The sequence below is a fragment of the Barbus barbus genome, assembly GCF_936440315.1.
Source record: "Barbus barbus genome assembly, chromosome: 18".
Classification (NCBI taxonomy): domain Eukaryota; kingdom Metazoa; phylum Chordata; class Actinopteri; order Cypriniformes; family Cyprinidae; genus Barbus; species Barbus barbus.
Genome location: NC_136746.1, coordinates 28,831,338 through 28,853,034, shown reverse-complemented (window position 1 = coordinate 28,853,034; position 21,697 = coordinate 28,831,338). Strand labels below are relative to the sequence as shown.

At 33.6% G+C, this 21,697-nt stretch overlaps 1 protein-coding gene across 2 annotated transcripts; it reads right to left on the bottom strand.

Moving 5' to 3' along the window:
* Nucleotides 1–1,792: 1,792 nt before the first annotated feature.
* On the bottom strand, nt 1,793–20,838 carry egln1a (egl-9 family hypoxia-inducible factor 1a). 2 transcript variants are annotated; one of them, XR_013785390.1, is made up of 6 exons: nt 20,068–20,829; nt 6,014–6,133; nt 3,825–3,961; nt 3,630–3,700; nt 2,811–2,935; nt 1,984–2,671 (listed from the first exon to the last, which is right to left on the bottom strand). XR_013785390.1 is itself a non-coding variant. In XM_079439344.1 (5 exons), the coding sequence occupies exons 1-5, from the start codon at nt 20,665–20,667 to the stop codon at nt 2,616–2,618; spliced, it is 984 nt and encodes a 327-aa protein (XP_079295470.1). In that variant the 5' UTR covers nt 20,668–20,838; the 3' UTR covers nt 1,793–2,615. The 2 variants fall into 2 exon arrangements, 1 of the variants encoding a protein (XP_079295470.1); XM_079439344.1 differs by lacking the exon at nt 2,811–2,935 and having other exon boundaries at nt 1,793–2,671; nt 20,068–20,838.
* Nucleotides 20,839–21,697: the final 859 nt, after the last annotated feature.

Genomic DNA, 21,697 nt, shown 5'->3' with positions numbered 1-21,697 from the left:
CAGTAAATGTGAGATGGGTTATGGGTCTGGTTTAACTTGCCAGTGAATGAAAGATGGGTTCAAGTGTACTACAAGTGGTAACTAAATACATTTTTTAAATACAAAGATAGTATGTTAAAAGCGCATTTTAGTTCATATTCACAGTGTCTCAAAATAGCACAGATGAGTACACTTAGATGATCTTAAGAAGTACTAAAGTATAATGTTTAGTATATTAAGTACAAAATTAGTGCGCGTAAATAGAGCACTTTAAGTACATTATGGAAGTGTGCTTGTATTTCACCTGGGTTAGGATGTATGCAAATAATTTTAGTAGTTTGAATCCAAACCAATAATTAATTCAGAAAGTGTAGCCTAATTTTACCTTAATCTTATTCATTTTGTTTAATATTAAAATCCAATCATCTGTTGATATTTTATGTAGCATAGATCTTGTTTATTTTTGTCCCATAACTGTCAGCTTCTTGCAGGGTTTATTTTTATGTTTAAAATGTCAATTTATTCACTTATGTGCTTTGGGTAAAGTGGGTTTTATTAATTTGTGTATTAGCGCATTCCTCTTAAAACAGTTCCAGAAATATTTAAATATTTGCGCTTCAGGAAGGAGCAGAAAAAAATGTTATAATTGGTGGGAGCAGCAGCAGTCTCAGGTTTTCTGAGGGAAGGTACTTTAACTTCTCGACAAATATTAAAGAAAGTTCTGAAAGAAATCTGTGAGAACAATGTCATTAATATTAAGGTAAGATGTGGGTTAGAATTAAAACATACAGCTCTGGTGAAATCGATTCTTGAATGGTTATGAAACATTAGCCTATAGGTGTAAAAAAAACATGCTAAACATATGTCAGTTTCTTTTATACAAGGATATACAAAAACGAATGAAACTACTGAGCTCTATAAAGTAGCTACAAAGCACTGCGAGAATTATAAATTAACCTCGAGTCGTTCGATTGATCAGATTAATAAAACAGTAAACGACAAGAGTCCCAAAGTTTCTGGGGTGTTATATCATTGGATATGATATCTTTTTATTTTGGATGCACAGTAAACTGTATGTGGCATTTAATTCAATGGCTTCTCTGGGCGACCTGTAGGCTACAGGAAGGGAAGTCTAAAAAGATTAATTAAATGGATTTTACTTGCGTTATTAAACACATTATTACCGTATCAGCAAAATCCAATATCGATCGACCACTAATTAGTGTGAGAATTAAAAGGCTAGCATAAGCAATTTCATTAAATGTTTTAAACTTGCTGTTAGGCCTACCCGGTTTAATAGTGTGTAATAATTGTTTAATGTGCGTCACAGCCTCTTTGAGTACAGGAATTTGAGATTGTAGTGTTTTGTTCAGTATGGACATACTTGCAGGGTTTTAAAATGGTCTTAAATTTGACTTTAGAAAAATTCTGCACATAACCTGTTAAGTTTTGACATTACCATCGTGACCACAAAGTGGTGCAGTTGCTCAATTTTTGTAGCTATTCCTCATTTAACTTAATTGCTAAAAACCTGCACACCTATGTAATAAATATCACAATTAGTGCAGCAGTAATTGAAGATAACAATAAACATCTCGCGTTTAGTACATCTATTTATAATGCTTGCCGAAACCTATGTGGCTGAATGCAGAAAAAGGTGAGATCTCCATTTATGTAAGTCTTTGTTAAAACCCCCAATCCACTTAATATTCTGCTGTTCAATATTTAAAATATTTTGTTGACATTTGATGTAAAATGACTAAGTATCCTAGAATATTTTTTTTATTTTTTTATTATTATTTTTTTTTTTATTAAATACCATCAGGTGGTCTTGCTTATAATAAAATAGTATGGTTGACAATCAGTTTATATTAATGCTAAATTCAATTCAAGCACATGACTTAACTTTGCCAGCACACACACACACACACACACACACACACAAACAGAAATACTAATTGTTAAAATTGTTTCAGAATATTTTTTAAAAGAGAAACAATGTCTATAAAGCAAACAGTCTTTAATTTTGTCGAAATTAGACAATACCGTGCAGGTCATGACAGACAATAACATTCAATACTGGACTTGCACTGAGCTAGTGCATGTAAGAAAGTAAAGCTGTAGAATTGCAGATGACATTCCCATGATGCATCTGCCAGCTCACAGTCCTGAATAAACATGCCAAAAGTTCACTTCCTCGCTGGCATTGGGTGTATTTCAGTATGAACAGACAATCTGATCAGAACTGAAGCAGTAATGAGAAGTAACATGCATAGATGTGCAGCTTGATTCACAAAGATCAGGTCAAAATGCAGAAACTCGTCCCAGAAACAAAAGCAAAAGGCTTTTTAAACATTCCTCAGAGGCACAGTGACTCCAGTCACATGAGGCATTAATGTAAATGTAATACAGAGTACTGTACCTTTTTAAAAATGAAATTAAACCAACAGAGTCATATTTAAAATTAGCTGGTTTTCTGGTAACTGTGGTTGATTTCTGCAGAGTTTTAAATCTCCATTAATTCAATCTTCCACTCCTTTCTCTTGCTTCGTCACGGACAACCCTTGCCTTTGCCAACTCTTCTCTTTTTCCACGCAGCTGGTAACCAGGAAAAGTCTGGATTAATGATCATTTGATTAGCTTGGTTCAGACGGCTTGTTTAGCTCCACCTTCACTCCTTTCTCACCAGCACCTTTCCAAAAAGACAACCATAAGAAGGAAAGAAAGCTAACATTACCTTCAGAATTTTGACAAAATTTTTATTTCTAACTTGCACAAAACATGTGCTTGTTTGGTTTTGAGAAATTAAAATTTGCTGAAAATGTCCTCACCCTCAGGCCATCCAAGATGAAGATGAGTTTGTGTCTTCATCAGATTTGGAGAAATGTTGCATACTGTCACTCAGCAATGGATGCTCTGCAGTGAATGGGTGCCGTCAGAATGAGAGTCCAAACAGCTGATAAAAACATCACAATAATAATCACAAGTAATCCACACCACCCCAGTCCATCAATTAACATCTTGAGAAGACAAAAGCTGCATGTTTATCAGAAAGAAATCCATCATTAAAATGTTTTAACTTTAAACTGTCGCTTCAGGCAAAAATAGAGTATGTAATCAATAATAACAACGCTTCCTCCAGTAAAAAAGTTCATCTCCTGTTGTCTCTGACATCCAAATACACCCACGTATTGGTTTTGGCTTGTAAACATTGCTTGATCTGTGCAGATTTCTCTACTGATTCAGACAAGACAAGAGAAATAATTTTTTTTACTAGAGAAAGCAATATTATGGACAGAGGAGTCATATTTTAGCAATGGCCTGAACACCTTAACAACAGATTTTTTTCTACAAACGCACAGCTTTTGGCTTCTCAAAATGTTAATTGATGGACTGGAGTGGAGTGGATTACTTGTGATGTTTTTATCAGCTGTTTGGACTCTCATTCTGACGGCACCCATTCACTGCAGAGCATCTATTGCTGAGCGTCTGATGGTATGCTACATTTCTCCAAATCTGAAACTCTCATATACATCTTAGTTGGCCTTTTGTGGTTTGAACTGCAGACTGCTTAAATCTTTCTTTTGTGTTCCACAGAAAATAATGACTTTTTTGAGGGGCGGGGGGGGGGGCGGCGGCTATGAGCTTACCTGTTACCTGGTACTTTTCTTTAGCTTTTGCCCGCTCATCAGCATCAAAATACCACACGGTAATGGCATATCTAAACAATGACAAAGATAAAGTTTATGAGATAAAAAACAGGACTAGACCAAAAACATAATGTGAGAAGAAAATTCACTGCATGTGTCATGCGCTTCATCAATGATGATGATGATGATGATAACCTTGTTGCATATGCAGGCTGGACCTCATGAGGGTTTCGTCTATCAGACCAGAATAAAACCAAACGGTCAAATTTGGGTTCAATGTCTGCAAACTGTGCTTTGCCCTCTGGAAATATCCGCAGTATGCCCCCATTTTTCTGAAGACACGAATAACACAGAAATCAATTATGAGATCAGGTTTATCATTAGACAAATCATCAAAAACCTGAATTACTTACTCATTGTGAATTTTTATTTTTTTAGGATGTTTAGACTTCAAAAATCAAAAATAACTGACCTACAAAAATTGTCTTGTAAATCTCTCATTATTAGGGTTGGGAATCGAAAACCATCTTACTCATGGGATACTTGTTGTAAAATTATCAATTCTTGTGTAGACATCTTATTTTTAGATGGCGAAAAAAGAGGCTGTTAAAAATTTATTTGTCTGTCTTTGAATCATTCATTCAAGAGATTCATTCACTAATGAAACATGATGGAGTCATTGAATCATTCCAGTCATAAATTCCATGAGTTTTTGTTTCGTTGTCTAATATTCTCTCTTCAGAATTGTGTGAGAACTACAACCTCCATTTAAAGTAAAAGTCTCAATTTATCCACAAACGTGCAGATCTATTCTGCACACAAACAGTTCTTAATCAAGTCCAGTTCTTATGTAGCCGGCTGATTTTTGTTCATGGTATTCAGCAGCAATTAAATGTTTTACAAAAAGAGACAGAATAAATATGCTTGATATCTACATTTGGAATCAAAAATGGGAACCGATAAGAATCGTAATCGCTAAGCAGAACTGGAAGCGTAATTACAATTGATAAAAATCCTATGATACCCAACTATATTATTACCAAATCTCGTATTCAATATTTCTTTTTGGAACGGATTAATCATAGGTCTCATTGATCAGAGCTCATGCTCCTTCTTTTTAACGGAACATTACCAAAATTATCCACAAATAATGCTTTTTTTCACTCCAAAACTGAGGTGCATGAGTTCAGATCAATACAAAACCTGTGCGAATTGAATGAAAACTAAATTACAAAAAGACTGAATCTAAGATTTGGTGATACTATACAGCATAAGGAGAGATTTACAAGCAAATTAATGACCTTATCTGTGTCAAATTTTATATAAAACTTTAACTCAAGTGCTTCAACAAAATCCAAGCTGCAAATTCTTGCATTCAAACTCACTTAAATGTTTTGGCCCATAGACATTACTGTAAAAGCAATTGTAGTTTTTTTCCAGCAGTTATCAGTCATATTAAACTAACGTGACTACTGACAATATAGTCGACTCAGCAGTGCGTGACTGGAGCTTTTTTAGTGATAATGATAAATTCCATTAGCAGAAATAACAGAGCGACACAAACAATGAGAGGCCAGGTCTGCAGGAGGTTAGGATAGGAAACAGCGGCGGAGCGCAGCCTTCCTGAAGAGGGACGAGAGGAAAAGGCCACATGCTGGATAAAGAGCCGTACGCAAGCGCAGGGAGCAGACTGCTGAGGGTGCGAGAATCAACCTTTCACACATACGATCCGCACGCACAGCACGTTTCTCTCCGGGGAGCTGAACACACGCTTTATGCAGGTACATAGTGAATGCCCACGTATGCACAACAGTGCAAAATCATCAGGGAAACACGCTTGAAAATGCTGTGAAGTGCATCTATTGTAATTTTTCCTGCGGTGCTTTAAAAGAGTTTATTGTAGTTCTCCTAATATGAATACGATACCATCACAATAATCATTATGACCCAACTTATCTTGTATCTGACAACAGGCAAAAATTATTTTTATTTTACAAACAAAAAAAAAATAGTTCGGACATGCATGTGATCTTTATAAAGTAAACTGCATTAATTGCATGGTTCGTGTGCGAGCACCATGGTTTTCTCTTTTAATGAGCCTCGTGTCTCATTTCCGTGACTCGTGAGCTGTTTTAGGATTTCTCCTCCTGGTTTTCTCTGGAGATTACAATCGGTGAGGTTAATGGGATTAAACTGAAATGATGCAGGCGACGCTGGACATTCAACATGCTTTAAAAACCGCAAGGCCTTAAAATCTTCCAGAATAGGGTGCAATATGGACCAAACATCATTGTTCAAATTAAAAGTCAGATTGCAAGATTTGTTCAGATCATACTCTTTTAACATTAAGACAAAACATTTGATGTCACAGATGATTTACGTACCTTGGCATCCCAATTCTTATTAAGGTAATATATGCATGTGACACATCTCCCATCACCGTTTGGGTTGTCCACATGACGCACATAACCAGTGCCTTTCCCCGGATAACATGCCACCATCGCCTGTGAACAAAACAGACCAAACGGTCAGTTACACTCATATTTAATGCATTTTTGCTCTTTTAATTTTCATATGTAAGCTTCATATCCCACATTTTTAATTATTTGGGTGAATTAAAAAAATATTTTTCCCTAAAATAATAGTTTTTTGAAAAACGTGTTTTGTTACCCATTATTTTTATGAATAAATTCAAATTCAATGCAGTTAAGTCCCTGCAAAATACTACCTCAATGTATAAATATTTTACAAGGTAAATGTGAAAATCCATGTATTTAACTACTAACTAATTAAATAAAATTAAATTCATTAATATTTATTTATTTTAGTTTTTAATTACTTTGGTGAATATGAAAAATAATTTTGTTATACATTTATTTAGGAAAAAAATAAATACATTTTTGTACTACCACAATGTATAAATACTTTACAAAAAAAATTTGTGTAATGATTATGAAATTATATATATTTTTTAATTATATAAAAAAGAGCTACTTATTTTAATTATTAATTTCCCTCTTAAAAAATATAATTATATTAAATAGATTTTTTAAATGGAATACATTTAAGTCGGGACAACAACAAAATGCCAAATATTATATATATATATTTGTGAGTGTAAACTGAATTCTGAAATATTGCAGATCAAATTACATGAAAACAGCTACAGTATGATTTCTGACTAATTCGTGCAGCCCCAATAATACAAACTCATATGACTGGACTTCAGATAAAGTGGTTTGTGTCAAAAGCATGGGAAGGTTTTAATGGAAATCTTCATATCCCACATTGTCTCACATCAGAAAATCAATACGTGCAATGAGTGTAATGTTTTTTAATGATTAAAAATACACTTTATTATTATTATATTTTACTTCAGTTAAAAATTATTTGAGTGACTATGAAGAAAATTGCTCAAAAATAAAAACAATGCTACCACAATCTCTAAATACATTATAATTACATTTAAAACAAAGAAACTTCAATTTAATGCAATGATTAATGTGTTTAATTATTTTTAATAATTATGATTAAAAATGCATTTTTGTTTTTTTGTTTTTTAAGTTCTTTATTTGGGCGAATACAAAAAATAAATAAATAAAAAAGTATGTATTTTCTTTTACAATATTTAATAAATTCAAATTCACTAAAAGTCAGTACAAATACTGCCACAATCTATAAATCCTTCACAAGTTAAATAAAATACAGATAATAATTTAATAATTCATGAGTTTAATGATTTTTAAATTATTCAAAATACAGGTTTTATTCCATTAAATTATTATTAAATTATTTAATAATTAATTATTTAAATTATTTAATTATTTTTAATTAAGTAATAGGGTACAACGGGCTAAAGGCACAACTTAGTGCTATTCGCTGCGCCTAAACTGTATAATTGCAGAAAAAAATATACGCTTGTATTGAAAATTAATTGAGCAACAGATTTTGTGTTTGTTTATTTTGTTTAAAAATCGTATAAATGTATGAGGTGGCAAGAGGGGCACACGGTATTACCCCGCACACGGTATTGATACTAAAATAATGTTTTTAAGTATTTTGTAGTTAATACTTGTTCAAAACAATGTTCTGCTAATTTTGAAAAATAAAAGAATTAATTTTGTTCAATAAATATACTGTCATTAAAATGTTAATATAAAAAATATATTTTAAAATACAGAAACAAAATCATTTTAAAAAGTAAAGATTCCGAAAGCATTGAATGAGATCCTATAATAATTTAATATAGATTTACAGTAGTAACAACAAATGATATGTGACCCTGGATCACAAAACCAGGCAGAAGTGTCAGTTTTTTCAAAATTGAGATTTATACATACATTTTAGCTGAATAAATAATCTTTCTATTGATGTATGGTTTGTTATAATCGGACAATATTTGGCTGAGATACAACTATTTGAAAATCTAGAACCTGAGGGTGCTAAAAAATCTAAATATTGAGAAAATCACCTTTAAAGTTGTTCAAATGAAGTTCTTAGCAATGCATATTACTAATCAAAAATGAAGTTTAGATATATTTACGGTAGGAAATGTACTAAATATCTTCATGGAACATGATCTTTACTTAATTTCCTAATGATTTTTGGCATAAATGGATAATAAACATGGTATATATAATATATATAACATAATATATAATACTTACCATCTGAATCTAACCATGTCATGTCAACAAATGGATAAGTTAGTCATCTATTAATTATCATGTTAATTACTGTGCCTTTTAGCCCCAACAGCAGGAGCGCTTTCCACCCCAAATACCATACTTTTACATATTCTTTTGTTATTTAAAAACTGTTGCTTTATTTATATGTAACAAAACTGAAAATCATCAATCTTTGTCTCAAAATATATGCATTAATTTTAGCGATTCTCATTTGCTACTTAAATCTTATAAAACAGAAAATATAAGATCAAGTAAGCACAGAATCTGCATCGAGGATCAGACAAATATACATGTGCATCTTGAAAACTGAATGTTTTGGAAAGTGCTACGCCATGTTTTTGTGCCATCTAGTGGTTTAGAGCAGGGCCGTAACCACCATAGACCCTGTGCACGATCTTATAAAAGCTTATATATATATATATATACATATACAGTATATAGTTAGTCCCCCCAATGTTCAAGAAATGGTTACGGCCTTGGTTTAGAGGAAAATAATATCTAAAGGTGCCTTTAGCCCTGTTGTACCCTATAATGTATGTGTAACTTTTGATTGCACATGCATGCAGCTATCTACAGCACAATGTAAGCGCTGATCTTACACACTCCAGGGCAGCTGCCTGGCAGTTGTTTCCTGAGCGTCACAACATTTTGTGCTTTAACCCTCACTGCCAAACCTCCACCTCCATGTGTGAGCGCGAAACACAGAGATGAACTGATCTGAACCCTGGATACTTGGCCTCCTGCCAGAGGAAGCAGTATTTTAATGATCCTGCTACGTGCGGTGCGTGAGGAGATGAGCTGGAGATGGCTAAACACATCTGTCACTGTTGAGCAAGTGTGAGGTCTGCCACACAAAAGGACAGGATACTAGAAAAAAAAAAAAAACATGATAAATCATGGCTTTAGTTTGTCGTTGCAGTTCTTGTTAACATGGGTCAGTTACGAGACGAGCGTTTGGGAGGGGTTTGACTTCAAAACCAAATGACTAAACAAAAAACACATGAACCTTCCTTCCCCCGTCAGGCCCTTCTCTCACACTTCCCGTAAAAACTCCTGAAAACAAAACCACCGAGACCAGTTCAGCAGATAGTGTGTGCTTCCTCAAGACGGCTTCAGCAGATAACTCCAGAAATCTCACTTAGTTTGGTGGTTTTTTAATTATTCAGATTACTTTAAAAAACAAACAAACAAACAAACAAAAACCTATTAATTATTTGGGTAATTATGAAAACAAAATCAACTAATTCTCAACTCCACAAATTTCACTTAATGAGTTTAATGATTTTAAATTAATAAAAATATTTTATACAATTTATTAATTATTAGTTAACATGAAAAACTAAACCAACAAATTATCTGTCGCATAAATGTCACTTAATGAAGTATTTAATGACCACTGAAATCAGAGGAAAGATTGTTATTCAAGCCTCTGAAACCAGTCCAAATGCTAAAATATGACTAGTTAATAACATTTACATTAAAGTTGCAATAGAGACATACTACTGCTGATCTTTACATCAAATTAACATTGTAATTTAAACTTAAATTTCTGCATTAACTGCAGAATTTAATAATTTTTTTATAAGTTGTTTGAATTATTTTAAATTAAATTATTAATTATTTAAAAAAACAAGTTATAAAAATTTGCACGAATTTGAAAAACAAAATCAACATTTCTTAATTCCATAAATTTCACTTTATAAGTTTAATGGTTTTTAAAATAATTTAAAATATTTTTTAAAGATATGAATTATATGGGTAAATTTATAAAACAAAATCAGGATATTCTCAATTCCATGCATTTCACTTAATTTTTAATGATTTTTAAATGATTATACACCTTTTAAAAAATATATTAATTAATTGGGTGAATATATAAAACAAAATCAACAAATTCTCAATGCTATGCATTTCACCTAATGACTTTTAACTGATTAAAAATATGCATTTATTTTAAATAAGATTAATAAATTGGGTCAATATGAAAAGCTAAATTAACATTCACAATTCCATACGTTTCCCTTAATTGGTTTAGTGATTTTTAAATTATCAAAAATAGCAGCTTAATAAACAAATGTAGTTTTTTCTAAACTCACATTAAAGTCAATTGTTACTCGGTTCTCTGTAATACTTGATTGTGATTGGTCAGTCCAGGCACTGGCCTTTCAAATATGCATGTATAATTAACTTTATACACATTTTAGCTCAAATCACTATTTCACATCCATGCATTATTTTATAAAGTATTTTCCAATGAATACACTCAATTATAAAGGACCTTTTTTGGAAAATTAGGTTCTTTGACCATCAGAAATGGCCACATGCTTCTTTGTACAAAACGTCACATACACTGGTGAATGTACCGCAGCTAAACGGCAGCTGGATCTTATGGATGTGTGTAAGATAACGCACGCTCGGGTCTTACTGTAAAGGATGTGTTTATGTGGCCGATGCTCCATCCTAGCGGTGTCATTCTTCCGCATTCCTTACAGCCTCATTAACAGGCCGATCCGGCCGCTGAGGGCTTTTGTTTACATTCCAGCCGGTTTGAGTCTATGTCGGAATATTATAATAGTTCCTGCCCTCCGAACCATAAAACCCTGACAGCAGGATCCCTCATTAGTGAGGAGCTGTTCACACAGATGCATCATGGGACTGTCATATAATCTTAATACAAGAGTCCAAACAGCTGATAAAAACACCACAATAATCTACAAGTAATCCACACCACTCCAGTCCATCAGTTCATGTCTTGAGAAGCGAAAAGCTGAAACAAATCCATATTATAACCTGTGAAAAAGTCATCTGGTCTGAATCAGGAGAGAAATCTGCACAGCTCAATCACAGTTTACAAGCCAAAACAGCTCTAAACAAATATGTGGCTAGATTTTGATGTGATGCTCTTGACAAGACAATTTATGGATTACTTGTGGAATATTGTGGTGTTTTTATCAGCTGTTTGGACTCTCATTCTGACGGTATGTGATGCAATGCTACATTTCTCCAAATCTGATGAAGAAACAAACTCATCTACATCTTGGATGGCCTGAATCTAAAGAACCTGCAGTGGAAAGGTTTTTAAATGGAATCATCAATGCCTTTCTTTTAAAGAGTGTAGGTAGTAGGAAATCAGGAAGTGTACATAATAAAAAAAAAGTAAATGTAACATGTTTGAGATTAGAACAGAAAATAGCTTTTAATGCATATAGCAAAAAAAAACTATTGCTCAATATGCACTGTTTGCATATCACAATATGCATCAGTCTTTCTCGTGTTCATTTTCACATTAAAATGTGGTGAAAGATAAAACTGTTGCATGGTGCAGTGCTGCGGGAAACGCTGTAGCTTGAGGTTTTATGGGCAAATACATTATTAAGCTAACGCAGAATATTTAATATAAGAAGTAAAAAGCAGAAACTGACTGTGATGCTCATCTGCACAAAAGAAGACATCCTTTACATTTATGCATTTGGAAGAGCTGTTAATTCAGAACAACTTGCAATGCATTCAAACCAGCCTACCAGCCTGAAATAGAGGATCGCTTTATCCAACGGTGGAAATGTTCACCAAATTACATGAGTGCAACGTGGCATTATTAAGCGGCAGATGAAAAAGGGCATTTGTTTTGCCAATAAAGCATTGCATGGACAATACAAGCTTTTAGGGTCCTACAAAACAACTGATTATTGAAACAATAATATTTGCTTTGATTATTTGATAAGAGAAGTTTAGCACAGCTAGCCTCACGCCACTGTTTATTTTTGTGTCGGATACGCTCTCAGCTAACCGTCGTTGACTCAAATTAAACTCCAAAAAAGTGAACATAGTAATAAATAAATAAACTGACAAACTGAGCTGCAAGAACTTCATTCGGGACGGTGGATACATTTTCTGATTATTTGGTAGGATTAACTTTCCTCGTAAAAACAACTAACAGTAAATTTATTCATTTTATGTTTTTAAATGATGCATTTAAACCGATGCATATTATTTGCATCACTATTTTAAGTGATGCAAATAATATGCATCATTATTTTAATTTTATGCATCATTATAATATCATCATTATTTTAAGTTTTGGACAAATCTTGGAGACTATATAGGGAAAAAAAAAATTACTGAGCCTAAATGCTTAAAGGGATAACGCAAAAGTTATCATCGGTGACTTTCTTCTGCTGAACCAAAAAAAGATATTTTGAAGAATTGGTGAACTGTCCCTTTAATGAAGTCTCTGCAGTAAATGCCTCTGGATATTTTTGATTTTAGAGTGATAATATCAAATTTACACAGTCTCTCAGGACACAACAATTTCCAAAGTAGGAGGAAAAGGAGGATGACCTGAAGAAAGCCACTGAAAACATCAGCGAAGCATTATTAACCCATGCAGAACATGATGCTGGAACAATATCAGTGTCAAACAACTCCTAATCTACCACTGAAATCAGAGGAAAGATTATTATTCAAGCCTCTGAAACCAGTCCAAATGCTAAAATATGACTAGTTAATAACATTTACATTAAAGTTGCAATAGAGTTCTGCTGACATACTACTGCTGACATCAACTTAACATTGTAATTTAAACTTAAATTTCTGCATTAACTGCACGATTTAATGAATTAAGTTGTTGTAACTGAAAACTGAGCAGTGAGTTTCTTGTTTCCAGCATGCTTTGCATAGAGCTGGGCAAGGAGTGTAAACATTGATTGAAATTAGATGTTAAATAGAAAGACCTGTTAGTGTTTAATGCAGTTATGTTGGACATTTAAACAAGTTTTTGTTATGTTGACGTGCCCTTTTTTTATGAAAAAAAATCTCCATTACACAGGTGTGCAACAAAGTGGTTCAAATAATCATTATCTACATGCTGTTCTGAAAAATGCAGAAAAAGGTTTTTTTTAGTTTTACTCAAATTGTATGAAAGCAAATAAAGAAGTCCCCCTTTAAAATCACTGAAGTTGTCAATCAAAGAAGCTCTTTTTTATCGTGTGCACTTTGTTGATTATAGAGAACTTGAGTTTAAACAGAGGACGTTTTATTGATCCGTCCCTTCTTTTCAGTTTCAATGATTTAGCTAAATTGTGGTCAGGTTTAATTGATTGGTTTCTTGTTTCTTGTGTACATGCACTGCAAAAAAAAAATGGCTAAATTTACTAAATTTAGTGCATTTTGCTTAAAACAAATAAAATTATCTGCCAGTGGGGTAAGTCAAATATTCTTAAAATGTCCCCTGGAAACAAGACTAAATATCTTAAGTCATCTTGCTTATAAATCTAGTAAAAGTATCTTGATTTAAAAAAAAATATATATAACAAGACAAAAATACTAAGTAAAATAAGCTATTTTTTGCAGTGTGCTGTTCTGAAAAATGCAGAAAAAAGGGTAAAAAAAAATGAAATGCCATTTATCTCAAATCTGAGCCACTTTGCATAGTCAAGTATTTATTCAGAGCCAATTAATTCTTGCCAATCTAATTCACACACTGAAAAAGTTATATTTTGAGGCCAACGTTTATGCATGAGCAAGAACAAAAGATCAAGACACCAACAAAAAATGTAAGCCTGCCATTTCACTCTGAAAGCCTTGGTTGTGTTAACCGTACGTGTGCGTGATCATTGAAGGCACATGAGCAGCAGGCTAGACATTAAGTCAGAAGGGCTTAGGCTCAACATTATATTAACAGAAGAGAGTGATTAACGATTATGCTTTAACATGTTTGGCATTCCCATGACACACCAGCACCTCCGACATCCTCTTTTCCTATTCATCTGACAGCTGCAAACTGCCAAAACAACAGTCTCTTTACTCAAGGCGGATCTTGGATTTCTGCCTAAAGGAATAGTTCAGCCAAAAATGAAAATTTGCTGAAAATGGACTCGCTCTCAGGCCATCCAAGATGTAGATGAGTTTGTTTCTTCATCAGATTTGGAGAAATATAGCATTCCATCACATACCGTCAGAATGAGAGTCCAAACAGCTGATAAAAACACCACAATAGTCCATAAGTAAAGTCAAGAGAAAAGCTGTGTGTTTGTAAGAAACAAATCCATCATGTTGTTTTTAACTTTAAACTGTTGCTTTCATTGAGTCAATAATCCATAATAACCCTCCAATCCATAATAAACACGCAGCTTTTCACTTGGAGTGGTGTGGATTACTTGTGATGTTTTTATCAGCTGTTTAGACTCTCATTCTGACGGCACCCATTCACTGCAGAGACAGCGATGCAATGCTACACTTCTCAAAATCTGATGAAGAAACAAACTCATCTACATCTTGGATGGCCTGAGATTGAGTCCATTTTTTGGGGTGAGCTATTCCTTTAAAATGCAAAAGACATGTTAACATAATGCATTAGATAAATAACCAATGCAAGTCTTCATAGACTTTATATGACCATACAGTGGTGAAATGATTCTATATAGAAAAGTCTAAAAGTCTCAATATGCAGAATAAAGCCTTCTGAAGCAAAATCCACATGACTTCCCCTTTGCACAAACCAGCAAATTAGGTCAAAAGTCCGTAATAGCAGGACTCTCTCCGTATGCATTGTTTGCATAGATCCACTCACACAAACTATGAAGTGCACAGAGATGCTATTGTAATGCTGCATCCCATAAAGAGACGTCACATTACAGTCGAATCTAAGAGGCTGTCAGCATCATTTACTAACCTTCATCTCATTTAAAACCTCAATGACTTTATTTCTTCTGTGGAACTCAAAAGGAGAAGTGTTAATAAATGTTCACGCCGCTCTTTTTACAATGATACTGTCAATAACACCAATGGTTGTCATGCATCTCGTATCCAGCGCAATGTTAAGCAAGTCTGAAGTACATTTCAGAGCTAAGAATGACCTGTTTCTCACACAAACTTTTTGTAACTAATAAAACTGATTACTGAAGTACATTTGTGACCCTAGACCACAAAACCAGTCATAAGGGTCAATTTTTCGATATTGAGATAAATACATCGCATGAAAGCTGAATAAATAAGCTCTCCATTGATGTCTGGTTTGTTAGGATCGGACAATATTTGGCTGAGATGCAACTATTTGAAAATAATCTAAATATTGAGAAAATCACCTTTAAAGTTGTCCAAATGAAGTTCTTGGCAATGCATATTACTATTAAAAAATGAAGTTTTGATATATTTACAGTATTTAATTTACTAAATATCTTCATAGAACATGATCTCTACTTAATATCCTAATGATTTTTGGCATAAAATAAAAATCAATAATTTTGACCCATACAATTGGCTATTGCTACAAATATACCCCAGTGACTTAAGACTGCTTTTGTGGTCCAGGGTCACATTTTACAAGAAAATGCTAATTCAGTCTTTCTAACCTTCATGTTGTGTAATTTTAATGCAGAAAGGATTTTCCTTTAATGCTTTAATGAAGCATTAAAGAATTTTCCTTAATGCTAAGAAAGAAGTCAGATAGGTCAACATGAGAGTGAGTAAATAATAAAGAATAAATGTATTCAGTCATTTCGTCTGTTCAAAAATATGCATCCATCACAAGCATGAAATAAAGTTGTGCAAGTTCTGCATGGTTGATACAGTATTTCTGTTTGACCTTTGTCAGTGTAATGAAATGCACGAGAGACAAAAATAGTCACTGTGTCGCCCTTGGAAATCAAGGCAAAAAGTGAAACCAACATTAGCATGTTTTACCATGAGAGAAAAATGTCATTTTCATTGATTTTTTGAAATAAAAGAGTTTGAAATACAATAAAAACATACTTTTTTTTAACTCTCCAAGCCTTCAAAGACAGGCTGAAACTGTTAAACATGAACTTGTGTGTTTGTTCATGTCTACAAGACTCTTTTAGTAGTTCATAATAATACCAGTTAAGCAGGTTTATTAGTTAAATAAATGTAAAACCTTAAAAAAAATTTTTTTTACTTGAAATAAAATATTTTAAAAACTAAACTTATTTTAGCTAGTTGTCAAAGCAACATCTCATTTTTCTTTAGTTTAACTTGATACTGAAATCACTCAAACTAACTGAAACAGAAATCAATAATAAAACTGTAGAAATGACAAAAACTAAAAAATACTAAAATTAAAATGGAAATAAAAAATGGAAAATATTACTCACTATAATTGAAAAAAATAAATAAAACGAACACAAATTGTGTGAAAAAAAATACTAAAACTAACTAAACTTTAAATAAAAATTGACAATATTTATCATTTTCATTGTTTCATCATGTACTAAACTCACTAAAACTGAAATAAAAATCAATAAAAATACAAATAACAAAAACACTACAATTTTAATAAAAATGGAAAAACTATAATAGCATCTCATTCATGTTTATTGAATGTTTCATAGGAAATTAGCAGAGTGAATGTGATTAGAAATCTGTGTGGTTTGGCAAAGCTACAGAGCTTGACAGATTTGTTTTAATCTCTTTAACTCAGAAATATTTGCCAAGATAAAGCTTTAGACAAGAGGCAATTAAATAAACATTAAATGCCAGAGAAAAAAGCAAGACCTGTGAGACCTTTTGTTACAACATTGTGGGCTGACTGAAGGACTGCAGAAGAGTGCGGTGATGCCGAGAGCACTAAACATCAAGGTAACTCGCATGATCATTTGTAAGCCTTGAATATGAAAGAGCTAGTGGGGATGGGTCAGTCGCTCTCTCATACTCAGGGACAGTGAGAAAGAGGCCGACCCGAGAGATCAGAGGTCACACACAAGGAGAAACTTATGCTGAGGCCTGAGAGGGGAAAAACAGGGATATACAAATGCAAATGTGGCCTTAACTCCCACTGACTGTATACTTTACACTATTTAGAATAATAGTGAAGTCGTCAAACTCTGAATTTACACACTCAGAAAAAAGGTACAAAAGCTGTCACTGGGGCGGTACCTTTTCAGAAGGTGCTAATGTGTTCCTTTAGTGTGAATAAGGTACAAAAGTGGAACTTTTGAGAGGGCACCACCCCAATAACAGCTTTATTTCTAAGAGAGATGTATGGGAATAATGTGATCAGAATCTGTCACAAACAGTTAAGTATCACTGATATACTATTATCATTTTGGCTAATATTTTGAATTTGATTTTATTTTAAATTTTCATTGTAGATAACATTTTGTTGCAACATTTTTATTACTTTTTTAAAATGTCTATGAAGTTTATTTAGTTATTTTAGTACTTCAACTTACAAAAACTAGTACAAAAGTGAAAGAGTAAAGTTTCAACATTTCAACATTTATTTGAATAAAAAAGTAATATTTATATAGTTTTGGTTTGTTTAATTTGTTTTTTATTATTTCAACTTAAACTTAACCAAAATGAGAAACTTTGCTTTAGCAAATACCTGAAATAAAATAAGTTTAACTTTTTACATTATATTTTGAGTTAACGTTTAAGTTACAACTTTTTACTTGTAGTTTATTTAGAGTTAATTTAGCACTTCCATTTAAACTAAAAAAACCAAATGTTGTTTTGACAAATAACTGAAATAAAACAAATAGTTTAACTTTAAAAAAAAAAAAAAATTCATTTTTTATTTATTTTAGTTCATATTTTAAGTAGCAGTTTTTTTACAGTTTGTTTTATAGTTTTAAGGCCCCGATATACTTCAAACAAAGTTCATTTTCGTTCTAAGAAAAACATTTAAAACACATTATTTTCTAAGGAAATATAACATATCTCAAGCATTTAAGCATAATCGTTTACATTAGAAAGTTTTTATAACCATGAAGATGCATGAACCAATCCTGTCAAGTGTGTTTAGACTTTTGAGTGCTAGTGTTTACAATTTTAAGAGCACAGAAAAAGACCCCCACTGTGCAAAACTGCCTGAGTATAGTCTTTTTTATTATTTTGGTAATTGCACTGCTCTCATGGCAAATATATGGTTAGAGTAAACTTAAAGGAAAACTAAAGTTGATGTTCATAGATCTGTGTTTATATCATCAGATCGAGGGAATAACAACCCACATTACATTAACACAGACTTGCATTGCATTCAAGATACACACTTTATCAGTTCATTCCCTGGGAATCAAACCCATGAGCTCGGCGTTGCAGTGTTTGTGTTGTTTGAGATTAACGTGTGCTGTTGCACGCCGTTTTTGCAAAGAAAAAAATGAAACTGTTGCTCAAAGCCTCTAACAGAATCTAAATATAAATACTCGCTGTAATTTTCTTAGCAGAAACTATTACTTTCCTTACCCAACCCAAAAATAAAGGAATAAATCACAATTTGCCAGAAAAAAATAGGAAAGAATGCAGCAACTCTGGAAATGACAGTGAAATTAACCAAAATAGTTTTCCAGTAGCTCACAATAATTATATCCAAAATGAACTAAGTCACAAAATATCTATAATAAATAGTAACTAGCCTATATCAGCCAAGCCATAATGATCCGCATCAGTCTGATAACACTCAAATTCAGGCTTTGTTAATCAACCAATCAAGACGTGGTGACATTTTTTTGTTCTTTTCGGAGCTTAACAGCCAATATGCATTCATTGCATGGAAAACATGCACGTGTTATATGAAAGAAAGTCAGTCATACGGGTTTGAAACAACACAAAAGTGAGAAAATCAAATCGAATAATGTATCAAATAATTGAAAATATACGTAGTGTGTGTTCAAAAATGCATCCATCACTTTGGTTGTGATATTAATGTAAAAACATTGAAATTCTAGCTTATCAAGCAAGCAAGCAATACTGTGTGCATACTAATGAAAGCCAGCAGACATGCATGTCATCAACTTCAGTCTCCAGGATGCACCTCATGAAGTTGGTTGTGAGAATCGACTATTTTCCATTTGTGTTGTTTTGTAGTTTGGTGATTTTACTATTACTCTAAATGGTAAAACTCTATAATAAAGAATGCATGAGAGGAGATGCATGTTTTGACTAATACTTTTTTTTTAAAACTTAAAATAAAAATAACATTGAACTGCATTAGTTTCAGCAAAATTGGAGTAAAGTGTGCAGTTAACGTCACAGTTTGTCTTCTTTGGAAGACAAAAGAAGATATGTTGAAGAATGGTAAGTAAACAGTTTCGGTTCCCATTGACTTTCACTGTATGGACAAAAAAATGACTGAAACTCTTTGATTATTTAAAACATTTTGTGTTTAGCAGAGAAAGAAATGCATATAGCTTTGGAACGACATATGGCTGTGTAAATGTGTCCCTAGAGCACAAAAGCAGTCTTAAGTCGCTGGGGTATATTTGTAGCAATAGCCAAAAATACATTGTATGGGTCAAAATTATCAATTTTTCTTTAATGCCAAAAATCATTAGGGTATTAAGTAAAGATCATGTTCTATGAAGATATTTTGTAAATTTCCTACCGTAAATATATCTAAACTTCATTTTTGATTAATAATATGCATTGCTAAGAACTTCATTTAGACAACTTTAAAGGTGATTTTCTCAATATTTTGATGTTTGTTTGTTTGTTGCACCCTCAGATTGCATCTATTCAAATAGTTGTATCTCAGCCAAATATTGTCATATCCTAACAAACCACGCACCAATGGAAATATTATTTATCCAGCTTCCAGATGATGCATAAATCTTAGTTTTAAAAAATGATGACTGGTTTTGTGGTCCAGGGTCACATTGCTTCTTTTTGTTTTGGTGTACTATCCCTTTAAATCAGCAGATTGATCTGACACTGTAGACAGTAACTCATACAGTTCTTCAAAACAATGATGCAACCCTGTTAATAAATCATCCACACTACTACTGCTGCATACTTACTTTAGTCCTTTCATTGATTGTGTAGTTTCCCAGTTTACCATTGCAATTCCTGACCAGGTCATCCATGCGACTCATCAAGAAGCGGATCTTCTCGCATCCAGGCTCCTTCCCCTCGATCCAAGTGATTTTATCCCCCCTGATGTCCTTAGTAGAGTCACTTTTCTGACTCACCAGCTGTCCATCAGTGAATTTACCAGTGTGGTGAAGCGCTTTCACGTCCTCCAGTATGGACAGCGCGAGGTCTTCATCCAGAAAGTTGTCCACTACACAGATGCCATGTTTGTTCATGCATGGGACGATATAGTCAGTGGCCAGTTTGTGGGCTCGGGGTTTGCTGCTGTCCGTCTCTGAGCTGTCGCTTCTCTCGATCAGATCTTTTCTGTCTGGATCAGCTGGTTTCTCCTGCTCAGGAGGAGTTTGAGACACGATCTTGGTCTTGTCAGCCTCTCTGCAGGTGAGTTTGTGTTTCTTCCAGTGCTGCTTCTGATGGTCCTTGCTGCAGTAGAAGGAAATCCGGCACCGACCGCACTTTAAAAGGTTGTCCATCTTTCCACAAAGCTCGCAATACTGTTGATCCCGAACCGTAGCGCATCGGTCCATGTTCGCGTTCCCAATCCCAGTCTTTCACGTTGATCAGCCTCGACAACTGAACACGAACACCGGCGTCCGTTTCATCGTACGACAACATTCACGCTTTCTCCGTTAAACAAGCGGCTCCATCCAGGCGCGCGTCCTTGCGTGAGTTGCGTCGCTTTGCGAGCCGCACGTCGCCAGTACAAACCAAGCCTCTGACGTCATTCGCATGGGCGTGGCCAAGGGGGCCAAAACTGATAAATAGGCGCCGCCTCGTTTCATTCTCACACACTGAAGGCGGCGGAGAGAGAAGCTGCAACATCTGTCGCATTCAGAAGGAGCTTACAATGTTAATGCTTTTGTTAGGAGTAGGTGGCCTAATTAGTGAGGATTTGGAGTAGCTGCAGGTTTCGATGGGGGTCCGTTCGAGGCGATTTGTTCAAATGAACCGGATTTGTGACAAGATTACTTTAATTGTTATTGAATTTGAAAGCGACCTGCTAAATAAACTTAATCTACTTGTCTGTCTAACCAAAACTAGATTCATTTTCTTTTCTTCTTTACTTAATCATGCTGATAATCCTATTAAAAATGGTCTTTGTTTAGTTACACCTGTTTATTTCACAGTAATTCAATAACAAAAGGCTTTTAATGAACATTAACAAAGCCAGCAGATCTGTTTCAATGCATTAGTGAATACTGGAATGACCTGAATGACCTGCCCAACTCAATCAGTCCCTATCCATCTTCAAGAAACACATCTCTTCCATCTTAATTTGACCCTAGCACCCTAAACTAATTATATTTTAAGTTTGTTTTATTTTTTATTTAAAAAAAGGAAAAAATAAACAAACAAAACAACAACACTTGACCCTCTAAAACGCTTGCACTCTATTCTATTTTTATTCTACTTGTTTTCTTTTTATTTAGCCTATTATTAAAAATGACCCTTTACATTGGTCATTGGTTAAAAGATTTATCACACTGTATTGTTTTGGAAAACTGGCATACAGTACTAAGGGTAAACTGAAAGATTACTGTATAATATGGGCCCTTT

What these genes read in the sequence shown, in the direction of transcription:
- egln1a (XM_079439344.1), bottom strand. Translation starts at nt 20,667, where the DNA reads ATGGACCGATGCGCTACGGTTCGGGATCAACAGTATTGCGAGCTTTGT. An exon ending in CAATCAATGAAAGGACTAAA is followed by an intron (nt 6,134 to 20,067) that starts GTAAGTATGCAG and finishes TTTTGTTCACAG; the next exon opens with GCGATGGTGGCATGTTATCC. An exon ending in AGAAAAGTACCAGGTAACAG is followed by an intron (nt 2,672 to 3,629) that starts GTAAGCTCATAG and finishes CTTTTTGGAAAG; the next exon opens with GTGCTGGTGAGAAAGGAGTG.